Source organism: Aedes aegypti, chromosome 2 (assembly GCF_002204515.2).
Source record: "Aedes aegypti strain LVP_AGWG chromosome 2, AaegL5.0 Primary Assembly, whole genome shotgun sequence".
Taxonomy (NCBI): Eukaryota; Metazoa; Arthropoda; class Insecta; order Diptera; family Culicidae; genus Aedes; species Aedes aegypti.
Window position 1 is genome coordinate 402,766,485 of NC_035108.1, and position 18,500 is coordinate 402,784,984.

The window sequence follows — 18,500 nt, forward strand, 5'->3', positions numbered from 1 at the left end:
ACATGTCTACTTGAAGGTTTCAAATAAAGAGCTTTTGGTTTATATGGGAATATTATTAGTTGAGTTTTGGAAGCATTAGGAGAAATCTTCCATTTTTGCAAGTATGAAGAAAAAATATCCAAACTTTTTTGCAATCGACTACAGATGACACGTAGGCTTCGTTCTTTGGCGGAGAGGCCTGTGTCATCCGCAAACAAGGATTTTTGACATCCCTGATGTAACTCAGGTAAGTCAGATGTGAAAATAATGTCCCAAAATGCTGCCTTGATGAACACCAGCTCTTACAGGAAGTCTTTCAGATCTGGAGTTCTGATAATTAACCTGAAGTGTACGATTTGACAGATAACTTTGAATTATTCTAACAATACATGTTGGAATTTTTTTTTTTTAATTTTACAATCAAACCTTCATGCCAAACACTGTCGAATGCTTTTTCTATGTCTAGAAGAGCAAGACCAGTAGAGTAGCCTTCAGATTTGTTGGAACGGATCAAATTTGTTACACGTAAAAGTTGATGAGTGGTCGAAGTCCATGGCGGAATCCGAACTGTTCATTGGCAAAAATTGAATTATCGTTGATGTGGGCCATCATTCTGTTCAAAATAACCTTTTCAAAAAGTTTACTGATGGAGGAAAGCAAACTGATTGGATGATAGCTAGAAGCTTCTGCTGGATTTTTGTCTGGTTTAAAATTGGAACAACCTTAGCATTTTTCCATTTGTCAGGAAAATATGCTAATTGAAAACATTTGTTAAATATATCAACTAAAAATGATAAGCTACTTTCTGGAAGTTTCTTGATAAGGATGTAGAAAATTCCATCATCACCAGGAGCTTCCATATTTTTGAATTTTTTAATAATAGTTCTCACTTCTTCCTAATCAGTCTTCCAGGCATTTTCGAAAACATTCTCTTGATTGAGAATATTTTCGAACTCCTGAGTAACTTGATTATCAATTGGACTAGTAAGTCCTAAATTAAAATTGTGCGCACTTTCGAACTGCATAGCAAGTTTTTGAGCTTTTTCGCAATTAGTTAGTAATAATTTGTTATCCTCTTCCAATGCCGGTTTTGGCTTCTGAGGTTTTTTCAAGATTTTAGATAATTTCCAAAAGGGCTTAGAGCCAGGGTAAAATTGGGAAATTTTATTTTCAAAATTTTTGTTTCTTAATTGAGCAAAACGTTTCTGGATTTCTTTCTGCAAATCCTGCCATATAATTTTCATAGCAGGATCGCGAGTGCGTTGAAATTGCCTTCTCCTCACGTTTTTAAGACGGATCTAGAGTTCAAGATCATCGTCTATAATCACGGATTCAAATTTTCACATTTTGGAATTGCAATGCTCCTGGCTTCAACAATGAAATTTGTTAAAGTTTCAAGAGCATTGTCAATATCAAGTTTAGTTTCTAAAGAGATGTTAACATCAAGATTAGAATCAACATACGTTCAATATATATTCCAGTCGGCTCGTAAATAATTTAAAGTGGAGCTGCTGATAGGATTGAGAATCGCTTTATGGGATATTTGAAATGTAACAGGGACATGATCAGAATCAAAATCAGCATGAGTAATCAGTTGGCTACAAAGATGACTAGAGTCGGTTAAGAACAAATCAATCGTAGATGGATTTCTAGAATAGGAAAAACATGTAGGACTATCAGGTTATTGAATTGAGAAATATCCTGAAGAGCACTCATCAAATAAAATTCATCCATTGGAATTACTTTGAGAATTATTCCATGACCGATGTTTGGCATTAAAGTCACCAATGACAAAAAATTTTGACTTATTGCGAGTCAATTTTCGCAAGTCATTTTGAAGCCAATTAACTTGCTGTCCAGAGCATTGAAAAGGCAAATAGGCAGCTATGAAAGTATATTTACCAAACTGTGTTTCAACAGAAACACCTAAAGTTTCAAAAACTTTAGTTTCAAATGATGAAAACAGTTGATGTTTTATACGCCTATGAATGATGATTGCAACTCCTCCACATGCCCCATCAAGTCGATCATTACGTTAAACAAAAAAGTTAGGATATCTTTTGAGTTTAGATCCAGATTTTAAATACGTTTCGGTAATAACTGCTATATGCACGTTATTAACCGTAAGGAAATTAAACAGCTCGTCCTCTTTACCATTCAGAGAACGAGCATTCCAATTTAAAATATTTAAATTATTATTTGGATCCATTAGAAAAACCTAATCCAATACAGTGAAACCTCCATGAGTCGATATTGAAGGGACCATCGACTCATGGAAATATCGAGTCATGGAACAGCCATTCTTTGGAAAGCTGCTTCTAGGGACCATCATAGTAACCATGAAATTGTGTTTTTAGTATGGTTCCATGAGTCGATATCGAGTCATGGAACATCGACTCATGGAGGTATCACTGTAACAATTTGATTTGTAAATTTTACACCTACTTGGACTGCTTCAGTCATAGTGGTGGCTTTGAGCATTGCATCAATCATTAGATTCAATTGTTCAGTTAGAAAATTAAAATCAGAGGCAGGAATGTCACTTGAAGTGGGTACATTATCTGATGGATTCCCATTAGAATTTTCGGTAGACGAAAAAGCGAAGTTACCTGTGGCGGTAGGGTTTTTTTCCATTTGATTTGAAACAAGTAGAATGGGTACTCATAGTACGAACAGGGGAGGAGTTCAAATTTCCTGCTACGATATCGGCAAAGGATTTACCGTGGGTAGATACATTCGAAATTGAAAGATTCGAACGGCTACCCGACGGATTAAAATTAGTTTGTGAATGAGCATGATTATGATCTTCCTGATGGGTATGATTCATGATCAAGCGATCGTTAACTGAAAAATGAGCATTGTTCGATACTCTACCAGGCAAATTCCGGAAACGACCGTTATCGTAACGGATACTATCTTTCATCTGCCTGGCACGAGCCTCAATGACTCTTTTGCGTGAAGGACAATTCCAAAAATTTGACTTATGATTAGCCCCGCAATTAGAGCATATGAACTTGGTGGTATCTTCCTTCACTGGACAGACGTCCTTGGCGCGAGAAGAACCTCCGCAAATCATGCATTTAGCATCCATGCGACAATTTTTTATACCATGACCCCATTTTTGGCACCGACGGCACTGAGTGGGGTTCTGGTAATTTCCTCCAGGTTTCTGGAAATGTTCCCATGTCACACGGACATCAAACAAAAGCTTTGCCTTTTCTAAAGCTTCAATATTATTTAGTTCTTTTATGTTAAAGTGAACTAAATAAAATTCTCGAGAAAGCCCTTTCCGAACAATGCCAGATTGGGTTCTCTTTTTCATAATGATTACTTGGACTGGGGAAAATCCAAGTAAATCATTTATTCCATTTTTGATCTCTTCAGGTGATTTATAGTCACTTGAGAGACCTTTCAAGTCAACTTTGAACAAACATTCAGTTTTGTCGTCATAAGTAAAAAAATTGTGCTTCTTCTCTTCAAGATGTTTGAGAAGAAGTTCGCGATCTTTAAGAGTTTCCGGCAAAACGCGACAATCTCCTTTCTTTGCAATTTGGAGGGAAACCTTGATTCCCCTAATGGAGTTCAGGATCTCCTGCCTAAATCCCCCAAATTCGGAACAACTGACCACGATAGGCGTCACTCTTTGCTTCCTCACTTGAATCAAAGAGCCTGGGCTAGAGGCTGCTTCGATTTGGTGTTCGGAAAATTTGTCTAGAGCATCGAACTGATTGCTGATTTCAATACAATTCTTCATTTCACCCTTGGAAAAAAGTTCGCATTCCGGAGAAACGTCCTTTCTTCCATTCTTGCCACGTGTATTGACAGTTTTAAAACCCACTTTTTTGGAAGGAAGTAGTGAATTCAGAGATTCACCCTTCCTTTTGTTTGTTGACGAAAGAAGACGTGACCTTCGAGAGGTTTTTTCCCAAGACGGTGTTCAAGAAGGATTACCACCGCTAGCTTTCGCCAACGGGTCCAACGGAAAATCGAAGGTACGGGTCCAAACAAGGATCGTAAAGGGATCAATAGTAGAAGATAGTACTGAAAAGTACTGTATTAGTAGCACTGAAAAGTACCGTTTTTAATTTTAGCACTGAAAAGTACTGTTTATGTAGCACTGAAAAGTACTGTTTTATTACTTTAGGTAGTTTTTAAGAAAACTTCCAAGAGCAGAGAGAATTCGTGTACGCACAGCACGAAGGTACGATGCGCACTGATTCACTTGAAATCTTATTTTATCATTATATGCGGTTTTTTAGATTTCTTAAGAGTGCCTACTAACCACAGGTTTCTAACATCCGAGTTTCTAGGTTCCATGGAGCTATATACATCACACAATTATGTTCTTTACAAGACTGCTAAAAAAAACTGAAAACTGAAGATGTTGAATAATGAGTTTATATCATATTTAAGAAATATTAGGCAATATCAACAATGTTTTGTAGTGGTTAACTTTTGATTTGATTTATTTTTAATTATTAACTAACATGAAAAAGGGATTGTTTACATGTATGTATGATAATAATTCAATTAGAGGCATCTATTTGAAGGATAAAAATCATTCCAAAGCTGAATGATTTTCATTCGGAGTGGTTTGTAAACAACTGATTTTCGCGAAGATGAAAATCATCTTGATTGTGTCTGAAAATATGTAGGTATGGGACTCGGATGAGCCAATAATCATTCAATTCGAGGCGGGGGATTTCGTTGAGTGTAAGTAATTAAAAGATATTCAATTTACATTATTAATATTTTTGTTGTTGTAGAGTCATCACTATTCAAACTACGACATATATTTTTAACAAAACTATCACAATCACTTCCACTTTCATTTTCAAATTGTCATCACCATAGATTTTATTATAAAATCACTATTAGAATCCTCGCAATCACTAAATTTACTAACGACGAATGTAACGCACAGTTCCAACAAACACCCATTCTTATATCGAATTATAAAACAAATTTTTTTTGGCTGGATCAGGGACGCGGTTATATGGGTCTTGAAGTGCAAGAAAAGTGTAGAAAGAGGCGGTTTTCAAATGATTTGCAGCACCCTTGGATTAGTTTTTGACAAAGTTTGAAAATTTTGCATTTTTTATCAAAAAAAAGCGTAATAAGCAAAATATCAATATATGTTCAAATTCAATTATTCAACCATTGAATTAGTCAAATCAATATTTTTAAGCCCTAGATCGCTTCAGGGAAACGTGCACCATTTCAGAAGAATATTGGCATCATTTTAATATATGAATGTGGAATGTTAACGATCAAGCATATGCATACAAGCATATGAGGATGTGCACCATATAAATACTACTTATTTTTCTATTCCACACATCTGGTTCGTTATATAATAATTATTATAGGTTCAAGAAAGACGCTTGATTAGGATTTAATTTTTTGCTACATTTGATAAAGCAATGAGCAATGCAATCCAGTAACATTTGATTTCAACAAGGATACGACTACGGAAAATTGATGTATCTGTTATGTTTATATGGGCTGGTTGGTCTAATGAACTCTTGGCAGTAATACAAAATTAGGTTGGACACTGACATGTAAGTGGTCTTACATGAGCTAGTCGGTTTATCAGGAGCCGATGGCGAAGTCTGTGAAAAATGTGATAATAATGTTAATTGCGATTTCCAAAGATTTTGATAGGTACTCATTAAGAATAGATTACCTATCGTGAGGTCCATTTGTTATCAGAATATCCCTAGAAATTACACATAAAATAGCAACCAATAATTCAGTAATCAACATTTCCACATTTTTTGTGACACCATTTGACAGCCACTCAGGCAGGCATGAGATTATTTTGATTCAGTTTGTGCACAATACTAATCATTTCTGAAAACTGATTTAGTGGTAACATGCCTGCTTCTTGCTTGTAAGATGATACAATTTCTGGTTAAACTATTTCCGATTTTTTGTTGTTGTTTTGTTTTCAAATCGAGCATTAGTTTCTTGTTCAATGGGATGTTTTCTTCAAATGGGTTTAGTTGTAAGCATATTAGAAACATAAAGAAGTCGATCATTAAGGTTAAGTTTAAACTCGTCTCCCATATAAGGACAAACGTGTCCATTTATGAGCCCCCATTCCCATATCCTCGAAACGAGTAAAAATGCTTTTCAATTAAGTGAAGAAACAATTTATCCATACATTTATGATAAACAATTTTGCGAAACTTCACGTAATTTTTATTTTTCTTTCTTTAAACAAGAAGACATAGAAAAACAAGTGTTTTACTCATTTTGAATATATCGCAATTATTTGTGAAATTCATTCCAAATCTCAAAACTGAAGTTTGATTAAAATTGCCGAAAAACATGTGAAATTTAGAACCGAAAAATAAAAAAAATCGGAAATGGTTTAATCAGAAATTGTTTCATATTACAAGTAAGAAGCAGTCATGTTACCACTAAATCAGTTTTCACAAATGATTAGTATTGTGCACAGACTGAATCAAAAAGAGCTTATGCCTGAGCTGCCTGAGCGGCTTTCGCAAAAAATGTGAACATGATGATTACTAAATTATTTGTTGCTATTTTATGTTATTCTGTAATTTTTCTTGAGATATTCCGAGGAAAATGAATGTCACGATAAGTAAACAATTCTTAATGAGTACCTATTGAAATATTTAGAAATCGCAAATAACAATGTTATCACATTTTTTTTACAGACATCGTCTCCTGATAAACCGACTAGCGCATGTAAGACCACTTACATGTCAGTGTCCAACCTTTATAAATTTTGTATTTCTGCTGAGAGTTTATTAGATCAACCAGCCCATATAAACATAACAGACACATCAATTTTCCGTAGTCGTATCCTTGTTGAAATCAAATGTTACTGGATTGCATCGCTCATTGCTTTATCTAATGGAGTAAAGAATCAAATCCTAATCAAGCGTCTTTCTTGAACCTATAATAATTATATAATGAACCAGATGTGTGAAATAGAAAAATAAGTAGTATTTATATGGTGCACATCCTCACATCCCGGGTAGAGGAGAATAGCAAAAGAATAACAAAATTTACTATTAAAATAGAATGTTCGAATAGCAAAATTTGTTCTTTGTTTGTTTGAAATAAGAGATAAAATAACAAAAATAATAACTAAGTTTGTATGGCATAAAAACTAAATAATAACATATTTTGCCATTGTAATAACAAAATAATAGCAAAAATATAGGCAACTGTAAATAACAAAATATGTTATAATTTAGATATTGATAACAAAATAATAACTAAATAAGCTATTCACAAGTAGATCAATATAATGGTAATTTAAGTTCTTTGACTTTAATATCTTAATTTAGCATGATTGAAAAATGAACTTTTTGCTTTCCTGCTAAAAAACTCTTGCTTTTTTAATCTTCAATGAATATCATACGAATAGTAAAATGAGCTATTATGGTCAAATTTGATATTGGTTTGTTCTCATGAATTATTTAAATAAAGTTTTGAAATATCAAAATAATGACATATTTTACTGTGATGGCGATATTTGTTATTCTTTAGATATTTATTGTTTTCTAGTATTTTTTGCACAAATAACAAATTTTACCATGATAGTATATTTTGTTATTGATTAGTTATTACATGACTTTCAAGAATAACATATTAATGATAAATTTTGCTATGATTGTATGTTTTGCTATTGATGAGATATTTAATGTCATATATTAATAACATAATAATGGTTAAAGTATATATGAATGCAAAATTTGTTCTTATTTTACCATTATTTTGTTATTCACCTCTACCCGGGATACTTGCTTAATGATCGTCAACATTCCAAATTCATATATAAAAATGATGCCAATATTCTTCTGAAATGGTGCACGTTTCCCTGAAGCAATCTAGTGCTAAAAAATATTGATTTGAATAATTCAAAGCTTTAATAATTGAATTTTAAAATATATTAATATTTTGCTTATTACGCTTTTTTTGATAAAAAATGCAAAATTTTCAAACTTTGTCAAAAAATAATCCAAGGGTGCTGCAAATCATTTGAAAACGGCCTCTTTCTACACTTTTCTTGCACTTCAAGACCCATATAAACCCGTCCCTGATCCAGCCAAATTTTTTTTGTCGAACATTGTTATGGTGCAGCATCTACTTTGGCACCGTCAAACCCTGTGTTCTTGGCCAGGGATTGCAGTATTGCCCTACACTGAAGTCATACAAAATTCGCTCTCTGGATTCCCACGATAACAATCCCTGTAAATCCCCAAAAAAATTATCCGAAAGAGCGAAAGCCTTAATGTTTCAATGTAGGACAATCCAGCTTTTTTGCATGTGAGAAGTTCTTGGTGATATTCTCACAACGGCCATTCAGAATGGTTCGACGAATGTAGAATGTAGATCATTATGATAAAATTATGCGGCAGCATGTTAGTAAGCTCAGAACGACTATTGTATTTGCAACTGTTAATTTAGCTCATGGTCGATTATAGTATAGAACTTTTTAGAGAAGTATAAGTAAACCGTTAACGTGAATCAATGACATTCCATCCCATCTTCAAGCACAACACTTCATTCTGGCACTTTGGAACGTCCATGTTGTAACTTGTTCACACAAGAAATCTGCCTCGACCGAGTTGGCAGAACCCGACCCTTTCTGAATCGAAGGGCAGGGGTTCAACATATGTCAAGTTATATCTAAAACCGTAATAAAATTTGATCATTCTGCATAAAAAATCGAAAAAATTGGAAATGTGTTGTTCAATACTGAATGTTAAATGGGTTTCACAGCTTATTATGATGTTCAGATATTCTAAATTTCAACACAATGTTGAGTAGAATCAGTAGCTCTTATAGAGATGAACGAGGCTTGATTACCATTACTGTACCATGACCATATCGGACATAGATCTATGTAGGTATCCTGTGCTTTTCTTTCGATATAAGTTCGTCAAGTATCCATAGTATAAAATCGGCTTTATTAAATCTATCAAATTGTCCACGTACCTGCTCACAGCTGCGCATTGTCCATTCCGCAGCCAAGCTGTACCAGATAGGTCAACATTTTCACCTTAGCCAAGGCTCTTTTCTCCGGTGGTAACCGCTGGAGCGGTTCAGCCAACGATAGCAGGAAATATTCCTCTTCTGTTTTTTGACTCGGTGGTTTGACTGGTTCTTGGGGAGTGCCTTCTGTCTGAATCTCCTGATCGGCGGTGCTGACAACTTTCGCAACTGGAGGTGTTTCTGTTTTGATTTCCAAGGGTTCTGTGTTGGTCGCTTGATCTGTGGTAGTTTTAACTGTTTCACTAAGTTTACGTTTTTTACAAGGTGGCTTGGCTTGAGGTAACGTTTCGTGATTTTCTGTTTGTGTTGCGACTGTTTCGAAGACTACTTTCGTAGCCTGGTTATTTTCATTCTGTAAACCTTGCTGTGGCTCCTCTATTGTATGTATGTATTCGAGTTGGTAAACATCTATTTCATTGTCGCTTAGGTATTCTTCCACTAGTTCCAATTCAGCAGTGCTAAAATAATAAAGATGACAGATTAACGTACAAATCTGTTTCAGTACCGGTAGCGACCAAGTGCCTGAAAATAGGAATCTAGCAAGCATTTTTTTTCGAAAAAAAAAAAGAGACCGCACATTAGCCAAAAAGAGAACAAACAGAAACCAAAAAGAGAACAGAAACCTAGGAAACAAAAATAATCAAAACAGGAACAAGGAGATAAGAGTATAATTTAGTCCATTAATTACGTAAAGGGGTTATAGGTGGGAGGGGGGTAAGATGTCTTACGCACCATACAAATTACTATTGATTTTCATACAAAATAAAATCTTACCATGGGGGATGAGGGTTTTCTGAAAACCGCCGAAATTGTCTTACGTAATTAATGGACAGCCCCTAAATACACTCAAATAAAGTTAAAAAAAAAAAAAAAAAAAATGGACAGCCCCTTAAGAGAAGTCGAGAAAATCTAGAGGGATGACTGGAAAAGCCCCTGAAAGTATTCCAGAAGAAAACTCAAGAAAAATCACTAGAAGAATTTCCTAAAGTATTCCCTCAAGGATTCTGAGAAATAATTGTAGAAGAATAATCATGTAAGTTTCTGAAGGTTCCCCTAGACTGGAGACCTCCCATTAGAAATAGAAACTTGGTTTAGAATAATTCCGTTTTAAAAAAGCGACTCGCTACCAGACCTGCCCTTTATTCAAAACCAATGCTTACCTTCCAGTGGGCACTTCCTGGACATCGATTCCCGAGCTCTCAATGTACGACTCTCCGTTACCTTCTTCAGTAACTCGTTCCTGTCCATTCGTCGAGTCCTCCCTCACATATTTGAATACTTTTTCGTACCCTACCGGAATCGCATCTCGACTCAAAGTCGTCCGATGAAACTGTCTCCGGAGATGGCACTCCTGAAAATGGGCCTCACAAACGAGTCTCCGTGCGGTCAGGGGTAAATTTTGCACCAGCTCGTTGCCGGAGCGTTCCAGCCACAGTTGCCGTCTGCTGTCCTTCGGGACGTTGAAGAACGTTACCTTCGAGAACGGCGTCGGGCGGTTGAAGCAGTTTTTGAAGATACAGCACGCCATCAATCTGGGAAGCTGTTTTGTGTCGATTTGAACTCGATATTATTTTGTGCACATATTGTACTTTCACTTTGTCATCTAGAATAAAGAGACTCGTATCAATAAGCTTTTCATACGAAAAATTCGTTATTAATCCACAACGAGGAATGTATCGTAAACTAATTTGCGAACCAACAAACAAAATTTAAAAACAAAGCGAAAGCATGTTCCACAAAATATTGAATCCAATGTTGCCAGATGTTACTTTCCACAGACAGGGTTCGCGTCACATTACAAAAGGGCCAATCCCCAAATCGCAGTCACTGTAAACTCGGCATTATAATGTATACCCTTTAAAGAATAAAAAATGCCCATTTTTTGCTGATATATGCAGCTGTCAAAATAGAGGGTATTTAAAATTTTCCAATAATGGGTATTTTGTTCCCATTTACATATTCCGTTCATTTACTCCTTAATGGGTGAAAAAATGTGTTGACAACAATCGGTCGGACGTAGCAGTGTTTGAGAAACTTCGGAGTTTTTTTTTTCCATAATAACAAAATAAGTTAGCAGAAATGCGGGAAGGTCCAAGGTAGGTGCATGAATTGCTTTTATTGCCGTGTCGCATCTATTAATCAATCTTATTTTACAGGATGCTTTGGCTGCAGAGTACAATCCCGTATGAAAGTTCTGGTCTACAGGAATTTCCAGCTCCATTTACCAGTTCCAAAAAGAAACTCAAACCCTGATGGATATTTAATGATTATTATACTTTATGATGCATTGAATAAAAAAAAATGTGTTTATGAGATTTTATTTTTAATTATTCTATGAAAATCAATAATTAAAATATACTACATTATCATCTATAAAAAAGAGTAAATTTTACTCTGTTTTTTACAAAATATGTTTTGAATAATGGGTAAAATTTACTCGTTGATCTGACGTACAAGCCGTTTACTCTTTAAAGAGTAAAGGCCCTTTACTCTTTTTATGAGTTAAACTAGTTTCTCTCAAAGAGGGTACTTTTTTACCCTTTAAAGGGTACTTTGGTCTTACAGTGTGGGCGGTATGAATAAAATGTAGGAAAGTACACTCAGAAATAAAAATAGTCACAGAATTGAGCTCTCGCCGAGCGGTGTCACGAACACGTGCGCATATTTGCTGGTTGAAAATACTGCCATTTGATTTTGCTGGGAACAGCTGATCTTTGTTTATATTTTCAACCAGCAATCTTTAAGTAGTGTTGGTGACATGTAACGTGTATGTACACGAGCGCAGAAACCACTATAGGGTCCTACACGGTGGTTTGAGAATGCCCTTTAATGGGTAAAAAAATACCCATTTCCGCTAGAAGTGCCTCTCCCCATTTAATGAGTAAACCCGGTTTACTCATTATCGGGTAGAGGCAGTCTATGTCAAAGGATGGGTAAATTTTCACCCGTTTTGTAAATCGCACTCGCGGCATAAAAAGGGTAAAAATTTACCCATTTTGTGAATGATAAATATGTAAAATTATAACCTCAATAATCACTCAATTTTTAAATGTTTTTTGTTTGTTTAAGTTCAAAAAACATTTTTTTAGATTTTTTTCACACCCCTTGGTTTAAACTCAATTTTTTAGTGTATTTTGTTATCCGTATCCCTTCTGAAATGTCAGATAGGAACTACCCCAGTGTCAAAACTAAATCCCCTACGGTGTTTTTGTCGACTAAGCGAACGTCAAACATGATCAAAAGTGTCAAGGTTCATTTATGGACCCAATTTTTAAATTAAAGTTTAAATATGATAAAGCCGTTATTTGAGCGGGAAAAATTGCTAAAGTAGGTGCAGTAACATGCTCTTCCGTGTTATTGAATAAAAACAAGATTTCATCAAACATTTTAGGACCCTATTCGTAGTTCCCGCATATTTCCTAACCACATGAAAATATCACCCTCTATGGTTTATGTTCCACTACAAACCATATCCGATACGGTATTATCAACCATAACTGAACCTTTTCTGGATAATGTTTCAACCTTAATGGATGATGTTTTCAGAGTTCCGACCATATAAGCAACGGGTTGTTAAGAATGTTTACCGTTCCAGAATCGAGTTTTTCTAATACATAATTTGGAAGGCGACCGTAATGTAAACGTAGCACGTATGGTAGAAAAAATATGTTTGGAAATTGGAGAAATGGTTGGCGTATAGTTATACCATACCACGGTACAATTCAGCGTATAGTTCACAGGGATGTTTTTTTTCTATCATTATGTATTTAAAATAATTTTATTCCACTTATTGTTTAGTTTACATATTATTTATTGGCATAAATAAATATTCTTATAAAAACTTCCATAACTGAAAAGCTAAAAATAAAAGCAAAACGTTATGAATTTGTAGATAGCATAACCAACTCCTTCCAAACAACTTTCCGCTCGTAATCTGCAACAAAACATAACATCTGATTTCTTGATAGGCAATAATAAATTTGCTTCTAACCTGTAGTTCTCATTTAAGACACTGTAATCTCGTCATACTACTGCAGTAATTAATCCAGGCATGTATGGAACTCATGAGTTTGAAACACAATCTACTTGGCAGATGCCACTGAAAATTTTCCGCTGCAATCAAAATAGAACAAATACAAAATTTGAGTTCCCAAAACTTAAAGAAAAACGATAAAAACTTAAATTGACACTTATATTGAGCTGTTCGGTAATCCAATCCGCATGGTTATTAAATTAATTAACTCATTACGCGTGGTAAAGATTTTTTTTCATAATTTCACCCATAATTTGTCCATCTTTACCACGCGTAATGAGTTAATTAATTTAATAACCATGCGGATTGGATTACCGAACAGCTCAATATAAGTGTCAATTTATATTAGAGTGTTACTACCTCTCTGTAGTAGTCATGTCGTCACTTGAGTGAGAACGACACGTTGATAGCCTTCCCACATCTTTACTCTTCCACAATACAGTTGTTGTGGAAGCGATGTAGGTACGATAGGCAAACAGTTTCAACACTAAATAAATCGCACTCGCTCGTTCCGCGTGTGTAGGTACATGAGATGGATGGATATTGGTTGTGAAAGGGGTCCGCGTGGTCTGTAGGGATTTGAATTCTAAACTTGTAACCAACTCAGTTATTGGGTCACCAAGTGGCTCGGTAGCTTAGTTGGTAAAGCGCTCGTCTAGCATACAAGAGTCCTGGGTTCAAATCCCAGCCGAGCACGTGGATTTTTTTCATAATTTCACCCATAATTTGTCCATCTTTACCACGCGTAATGAGTTAATTAATTTGATAAAAACTTACCGAAGGATACGGTCTGATTACTGTTAGGCCTTGCACCACTTTTCCATCCGTATAGGGTCCAGATGTGAACGAATTGTTTGCGGAAAATCGCGAAGAAATTCTTTTGAAAAGCAAACACTTTGCAAACCTGCGCTTTTTATTTACCTTCCGTCAGGCACCTCAACCAATATGGTACAGTCACCCCACGTAATTGAATCACCCACAATTTATGAATCAGCTGACTTCAAAAGACAAAATTATTATCAAACTTGTCACAAAACATCACAGAATTATTTTTACTGATAAGAAACTATGTGTAAAAATAATTCTGTGATGTTTTGTGACAAGTTTGATAATAATTTTGTCTTTTGAAATCAGCTGATTCATTAATTGTGGGTGATTCAACTGCGTGGAGTCACTGTACCAATATGTTCGTAAACAGTTACACAGAGCTTGAATGGTTTCAATGTTGGAAGACCATACCCAGGTAACATTGGTAGCTGAATAATAATTTATTCAGTTGAAAAGAGGCTGTATAAACAGCATTTTAGCTGAATAAGCTGTTATTCAGCTGCCAATGTTACTTGGGTACCCATTGTGGTAACCTTACGAACTAATGCCAATGCTATTATTCTACCATTTCAAATGGAAAGTATTGCGAACATACTGCTAATGGGTAACATTAGTATCTGTATTCGCATTATGTTCGACACCGTATCATGTACGATAAATATTTATGCGGGTTGCTACTCCGTGATTGACCGAAATAATCAAAATTGTACAGGGATCCAACAGATGTAGCTTGGGAGTAGCATAACATCTTCAATGAACAATTTCGAGGACTCCAAACTTAATAATTTCAATAACGGCGCCGGACACGTACTTACGGTCATCGGGGAAGGGAAGGAATGTTAGTGTGACATCTATTGCTACTAGAGACCGAGATCACCTCTGCATCTCCATGATTTTCACAGGAAGGAAGTTTGTTAGTGAGAGGGATCACAAGCTACATGATCAGGATTCACCTTGGTAAGTGATGCGATTCATGTAGCCTCAAATTAAAATAAAATATCTATCAGTGCGTCGACTATTTTAATGTCGAACTATTCAAAGGATATATTTTAGTAATTGCGACAAATAAATAAAAGAATATGTACGCGTAGCTCATTTTTTATGGAACAGGAATAAGGGCTTATGCCGACACTTACAGTGACGAACCATCCATAGTTTATTTATCAAATAAATGAAACATTGCCACGATAGAAATGTGTGTTTTCACAAGCATGAAACCAACTCACCAGTTGGTAATCCATCCTCAATGGAAGTCACAAATTCGGCATCAACACGCAAAAGCTGGTAACCGAAACACAAAATCGATGACCCAGGAATCTTTGTTATATCCAAGCAACTTGCAAAAATCAGGAATCTTGAAACTTGAATACTATTAGCGCATTAGTCATGATTTGTCGTGTGAATCATAAGTGACAAATTTGGCATCCCCTTTATATGCATGAATTTATTGATTTTACGCTTTACTCATGCTGATTTTGAGTCTGATCATGTCTCTGTTGCGTTTCAAATATCCCATGAAGCAATTCTCAATCTTATCAGCTCCACTTTCAATTATTTTCAAGCCGACTGGAATATATATGAAACATATATTGACTCTAATCTTGATGTTAACATTTTTTTACAAACAAAACTTGATATTGACAATACTCTTGAAACTTTAACAAATTCCATTGTTGAAGCCAAGAGCATTGCAATTCCAAAATGTGAAGTAAAATTTGAATCCGTGATTATAGACGATGATCATAAACTCTTGATCCGTCTTTAAAACATGAGGAGAAGGCAATTTCAACGCACTCGCAATCCTGCTATGAAAATTATATGGCAGGATTTGCAGAAAGAAATCAAAAAACGTTTTTCACAATTAAAAAACAACAAATTTGAAAATAAAATTTCTCAATTGGACCCTGGCTCTAAGCCCTTATGGAAATAGCTATCGTCCAATCAGTTTGCTTTCCTCCATCAGTGAACTTTTTGAAAAGGTCATTTTGAACAGAATGATGGCCCACATCAATGAAAATTCAATTTTTACCAATGAACAGTTCGGATTCCGCCATGGACATTCGACCACTCATCAACTTTTACGTGTAACAAATTTGATCCGTTTCAACAAATCTAAAAGCTATTCTACTAGTCTTGCTTTTCTAGACATAGAAAAAGCATTCGACAGTGTTTGGCATGAAGGTTTGATCGTAAAATTTAAAAAACTTTAATTTTCCAACATACATTGTTAAAATAATTCAAAGTTATCTGTCAAATCGTACACTTCAGGTTAATTATCAGAACTCCAGATCTGAAAGACTTCCTGTAAGAGCTGGTGTTTCTCAAGGCAGCATTTTGGGACCAATATTATACAATATTTTCACATCTGACTTACCTGAGTTACCTCAAGGATGTCAAAAATCTTTGTTTGCGGATGACACAGGCCTCTCCGCCAAAGGACAAAGCCTGCATGTCATCTGTAGTCGATTGCAAAAAAGTTTGGATATTTTTCTTCATACTTGCAAACAAGGAAAATTTCTCCTAATGCTTCCATAACTCAGCTAATAATATTCCCACATAAACCAAAAGCTCTTTATTCGAAACCTTCAAGTAGACATGTTGTCACGATGAGAGGGGTTCCAATAAATTGGTCAGATGAAGTTAAGTATCTAGGGCTCATGCTAGATAAGAATTTAACTTTCGAAAATCACATTGAGGGCATTGAAGCCAAATGTAATAAATATGTAAAATGTCTCTATCCCCCTATTAATAGAAAATCAAAACTTTGTCCAAAGAACAAGCTTTTGATATTCAAACAAATTTTCAAGCCAGCCATGTTGTATGCTGTACCAATATGGACTAGTTGTTGTAATACCAGGAAGAAAGCTCTGCAGAGGATTAAAAAAAAAATGAAAATGATTCTGAAGGAGGTATAGTACCAATGAGTTACATAGAATATCAAATGTTGAAACATTGGAACAAATGTCAAATAAAATAATTAATAATTTCAGGCAAAAATCGTTACAATCTCCTATTGCTACGATTAATGCGTTATATATTTAGGTTAATTCAGGTTAAGTAAATTAAAAAACGTGTTTTTTCTCTTATAAGCAGGTGAAATTACCTCACCTGTAAAAAATCTGAACTGCTACGGCAAATGAAATGTAATATGTTGTTAACAAAATGTTAATAAAATCTTAAATTTGTTTTACCAAATTAGGATGATAGTGTTGTCTAACACAGAACACCTAGATGTAAGAAATGAATGTAATGTTTGGAATGATTCTTATAAAAAAATGATTTTACGCTGCACTCTGAATGGACTTTTTTTTAACGTGCAGCATCGGTCACTTGTTGAGATTGTTGATCCAATGAAAAATGTGAGTTAAAATCATGGGCAATAATGTCAGCATTGATATTTCGAAAGAGAATAACCAGCCATGATGTATGGCACATATTTTTGAATCGGGCAATTTTCATTCTAATTTAGCTAAGGTGAAGATGCATCGAAACCAAACCTCAAATTTTCACAAGCACAAATCTAGAGAGCTAAACAGCCATTCAAGCTGAAAACTTAATCGTTTGGTCACCAGCGTGCGACCAATCGATTAAGTTTTCAGCTCAAATCGCTGTCTGGTACTCTAGATTTGTGCCAAAGACATTTGTGCTGTTGAAAATTTGAGGTTTGGCTTCAATGCATCTTCACCTTAAAGCGAAGTCTTCACTTCAACAGAAAAGTAATCGCCTATCTCGTTGCGTGGAAAATTTCTTGCAAGAAATGGTCAAGAAAATCATTTTTCTTTGATCGCAGGACGCAGTTGAAAAGAAATGTCTTTTCAAATTGAGCTCACTGTAGAAAATTTCTTGACCATTTCTTCCGCATAAAATTTTACTTTTCTTGAGCGGAACAGCATACCTAGCTTAATTCGTTACGAAACCGTGTAAATTCGGATGCTATAATTTTGAGATTTATGTGAAAAATCTGAGATTTCAATAAGAGTTTTGAGATTTCGTAAGATTACCGTAGAAATTTTGAATTTTGGCAATTCAGGTATTTATAAAGTAATACTGAACTTTTGTGGCCGACGTTAGGTTCAACGCATAGATTTTGAGAAAAATCTATTGTCGCGTGTCGATGATTACGGTTTCTAACTGGAGTTGCGATAATAAAAAAAAATAAATAATAGTAAAAATATTTAGGAGATAGTTTCACCTTAACCATTGCTCGAAGTTTCAGCACAAAATCCGCATTAATCAGAGTCCACTTTATGTTCCACAACGCAAAAAACGTCACACCAAACGTCAAAATTACACAACCATCAGCTTGACGACGGAGCAACTCGCTAACCAAAAGCCAAGACGACGAAGAAGACGGTGATAGTGATTTTTGCGAGAGCCTCGAAGCAAAAATAGTGAAAATACACAAAATATCCGGCATTTATTCGTTTGTCGGGTGATAAATTGTGCAAGTGAAACCTCCGGAACCCGTACGAGGTCACAGTGCCGTCGGCAGAGTAGCCACAAAATGTTTACGGTCAACACACATCAGCACGTAAGTGTTTGGCTTGAAAAGAGTGATGGCAGACAGTGAATTTCGTCATACAATTTTTTGCTGTCATTGAAAGGACATTATTCCGCAAAGAAT

At 35.2% G+C, this 18,500-nt stretch overlaps 2 protein-coding genes across 2 annotated transcripts in view; one reads left to right on the forward strand and one right to left on the reverse strand.

The window, feature by feature from the left end:
* Positions 1-8,909: 8,909 nt before the first annotated feature.
* On the reverse strand, positions 8,910-10,747 carry LOC5580045. The gene is made up of 2 exons (XM_001660646.2): positions 10,176-10,747; positions 8,910-9,473 (listed from the first exon to the last, which is right to left on the reverse strand). The coding sequence occupies exons 1-2, from the start codon at positions 10,541-10,543 to the stop codon at positions 8,963-8,965; spliced, it is 879 nt and encodes a 292-aa protein (XP_001660696.2). The 5' UTR covers positions 10,544-10,747; the 3' UTR covers positions 8,910-8,962.
* Positions 10,748-18,165: 7,418 nt separating this feature from the next.
* LOC5580042 (ATP-dependent zinc metalloprotease YME1 homolog) overlaps positions 18,166-18,500 on the forward strand; it is a 35,898-nt gene continuing 35,563 nt past the window's right edge. Inside the window, exon 1 of the mRNA XM_021847190.1 lies at positions 18,166-18,407. Coding sequence (XP_021702882.1) covers positions 18,381-18,407 — 27 coding nt within the window. The 5' untranslated portion in view covers positions 18,166-18,380. The remainder of the gene's footprint in view (positions 18,408-18,500) is intronic.

Bases quoted from the DNA above. Each gene is read 5' to 3' on its own strand.
- LOC5580045 (XM_001660646.2), bottom strand. From the start codon at position 10,543: ATGGCGTGCTGTATCTTCAAAAACTGCTTCAACCGCCCGACGCCGTTC. The intron at 9,474-10,175 runs GTAAGCATTGGT...TTATTATTTTAG, and splicing joins CAGGAAGTGCCCACTGGAAG to CACTGCTGAATTGGAACTAG.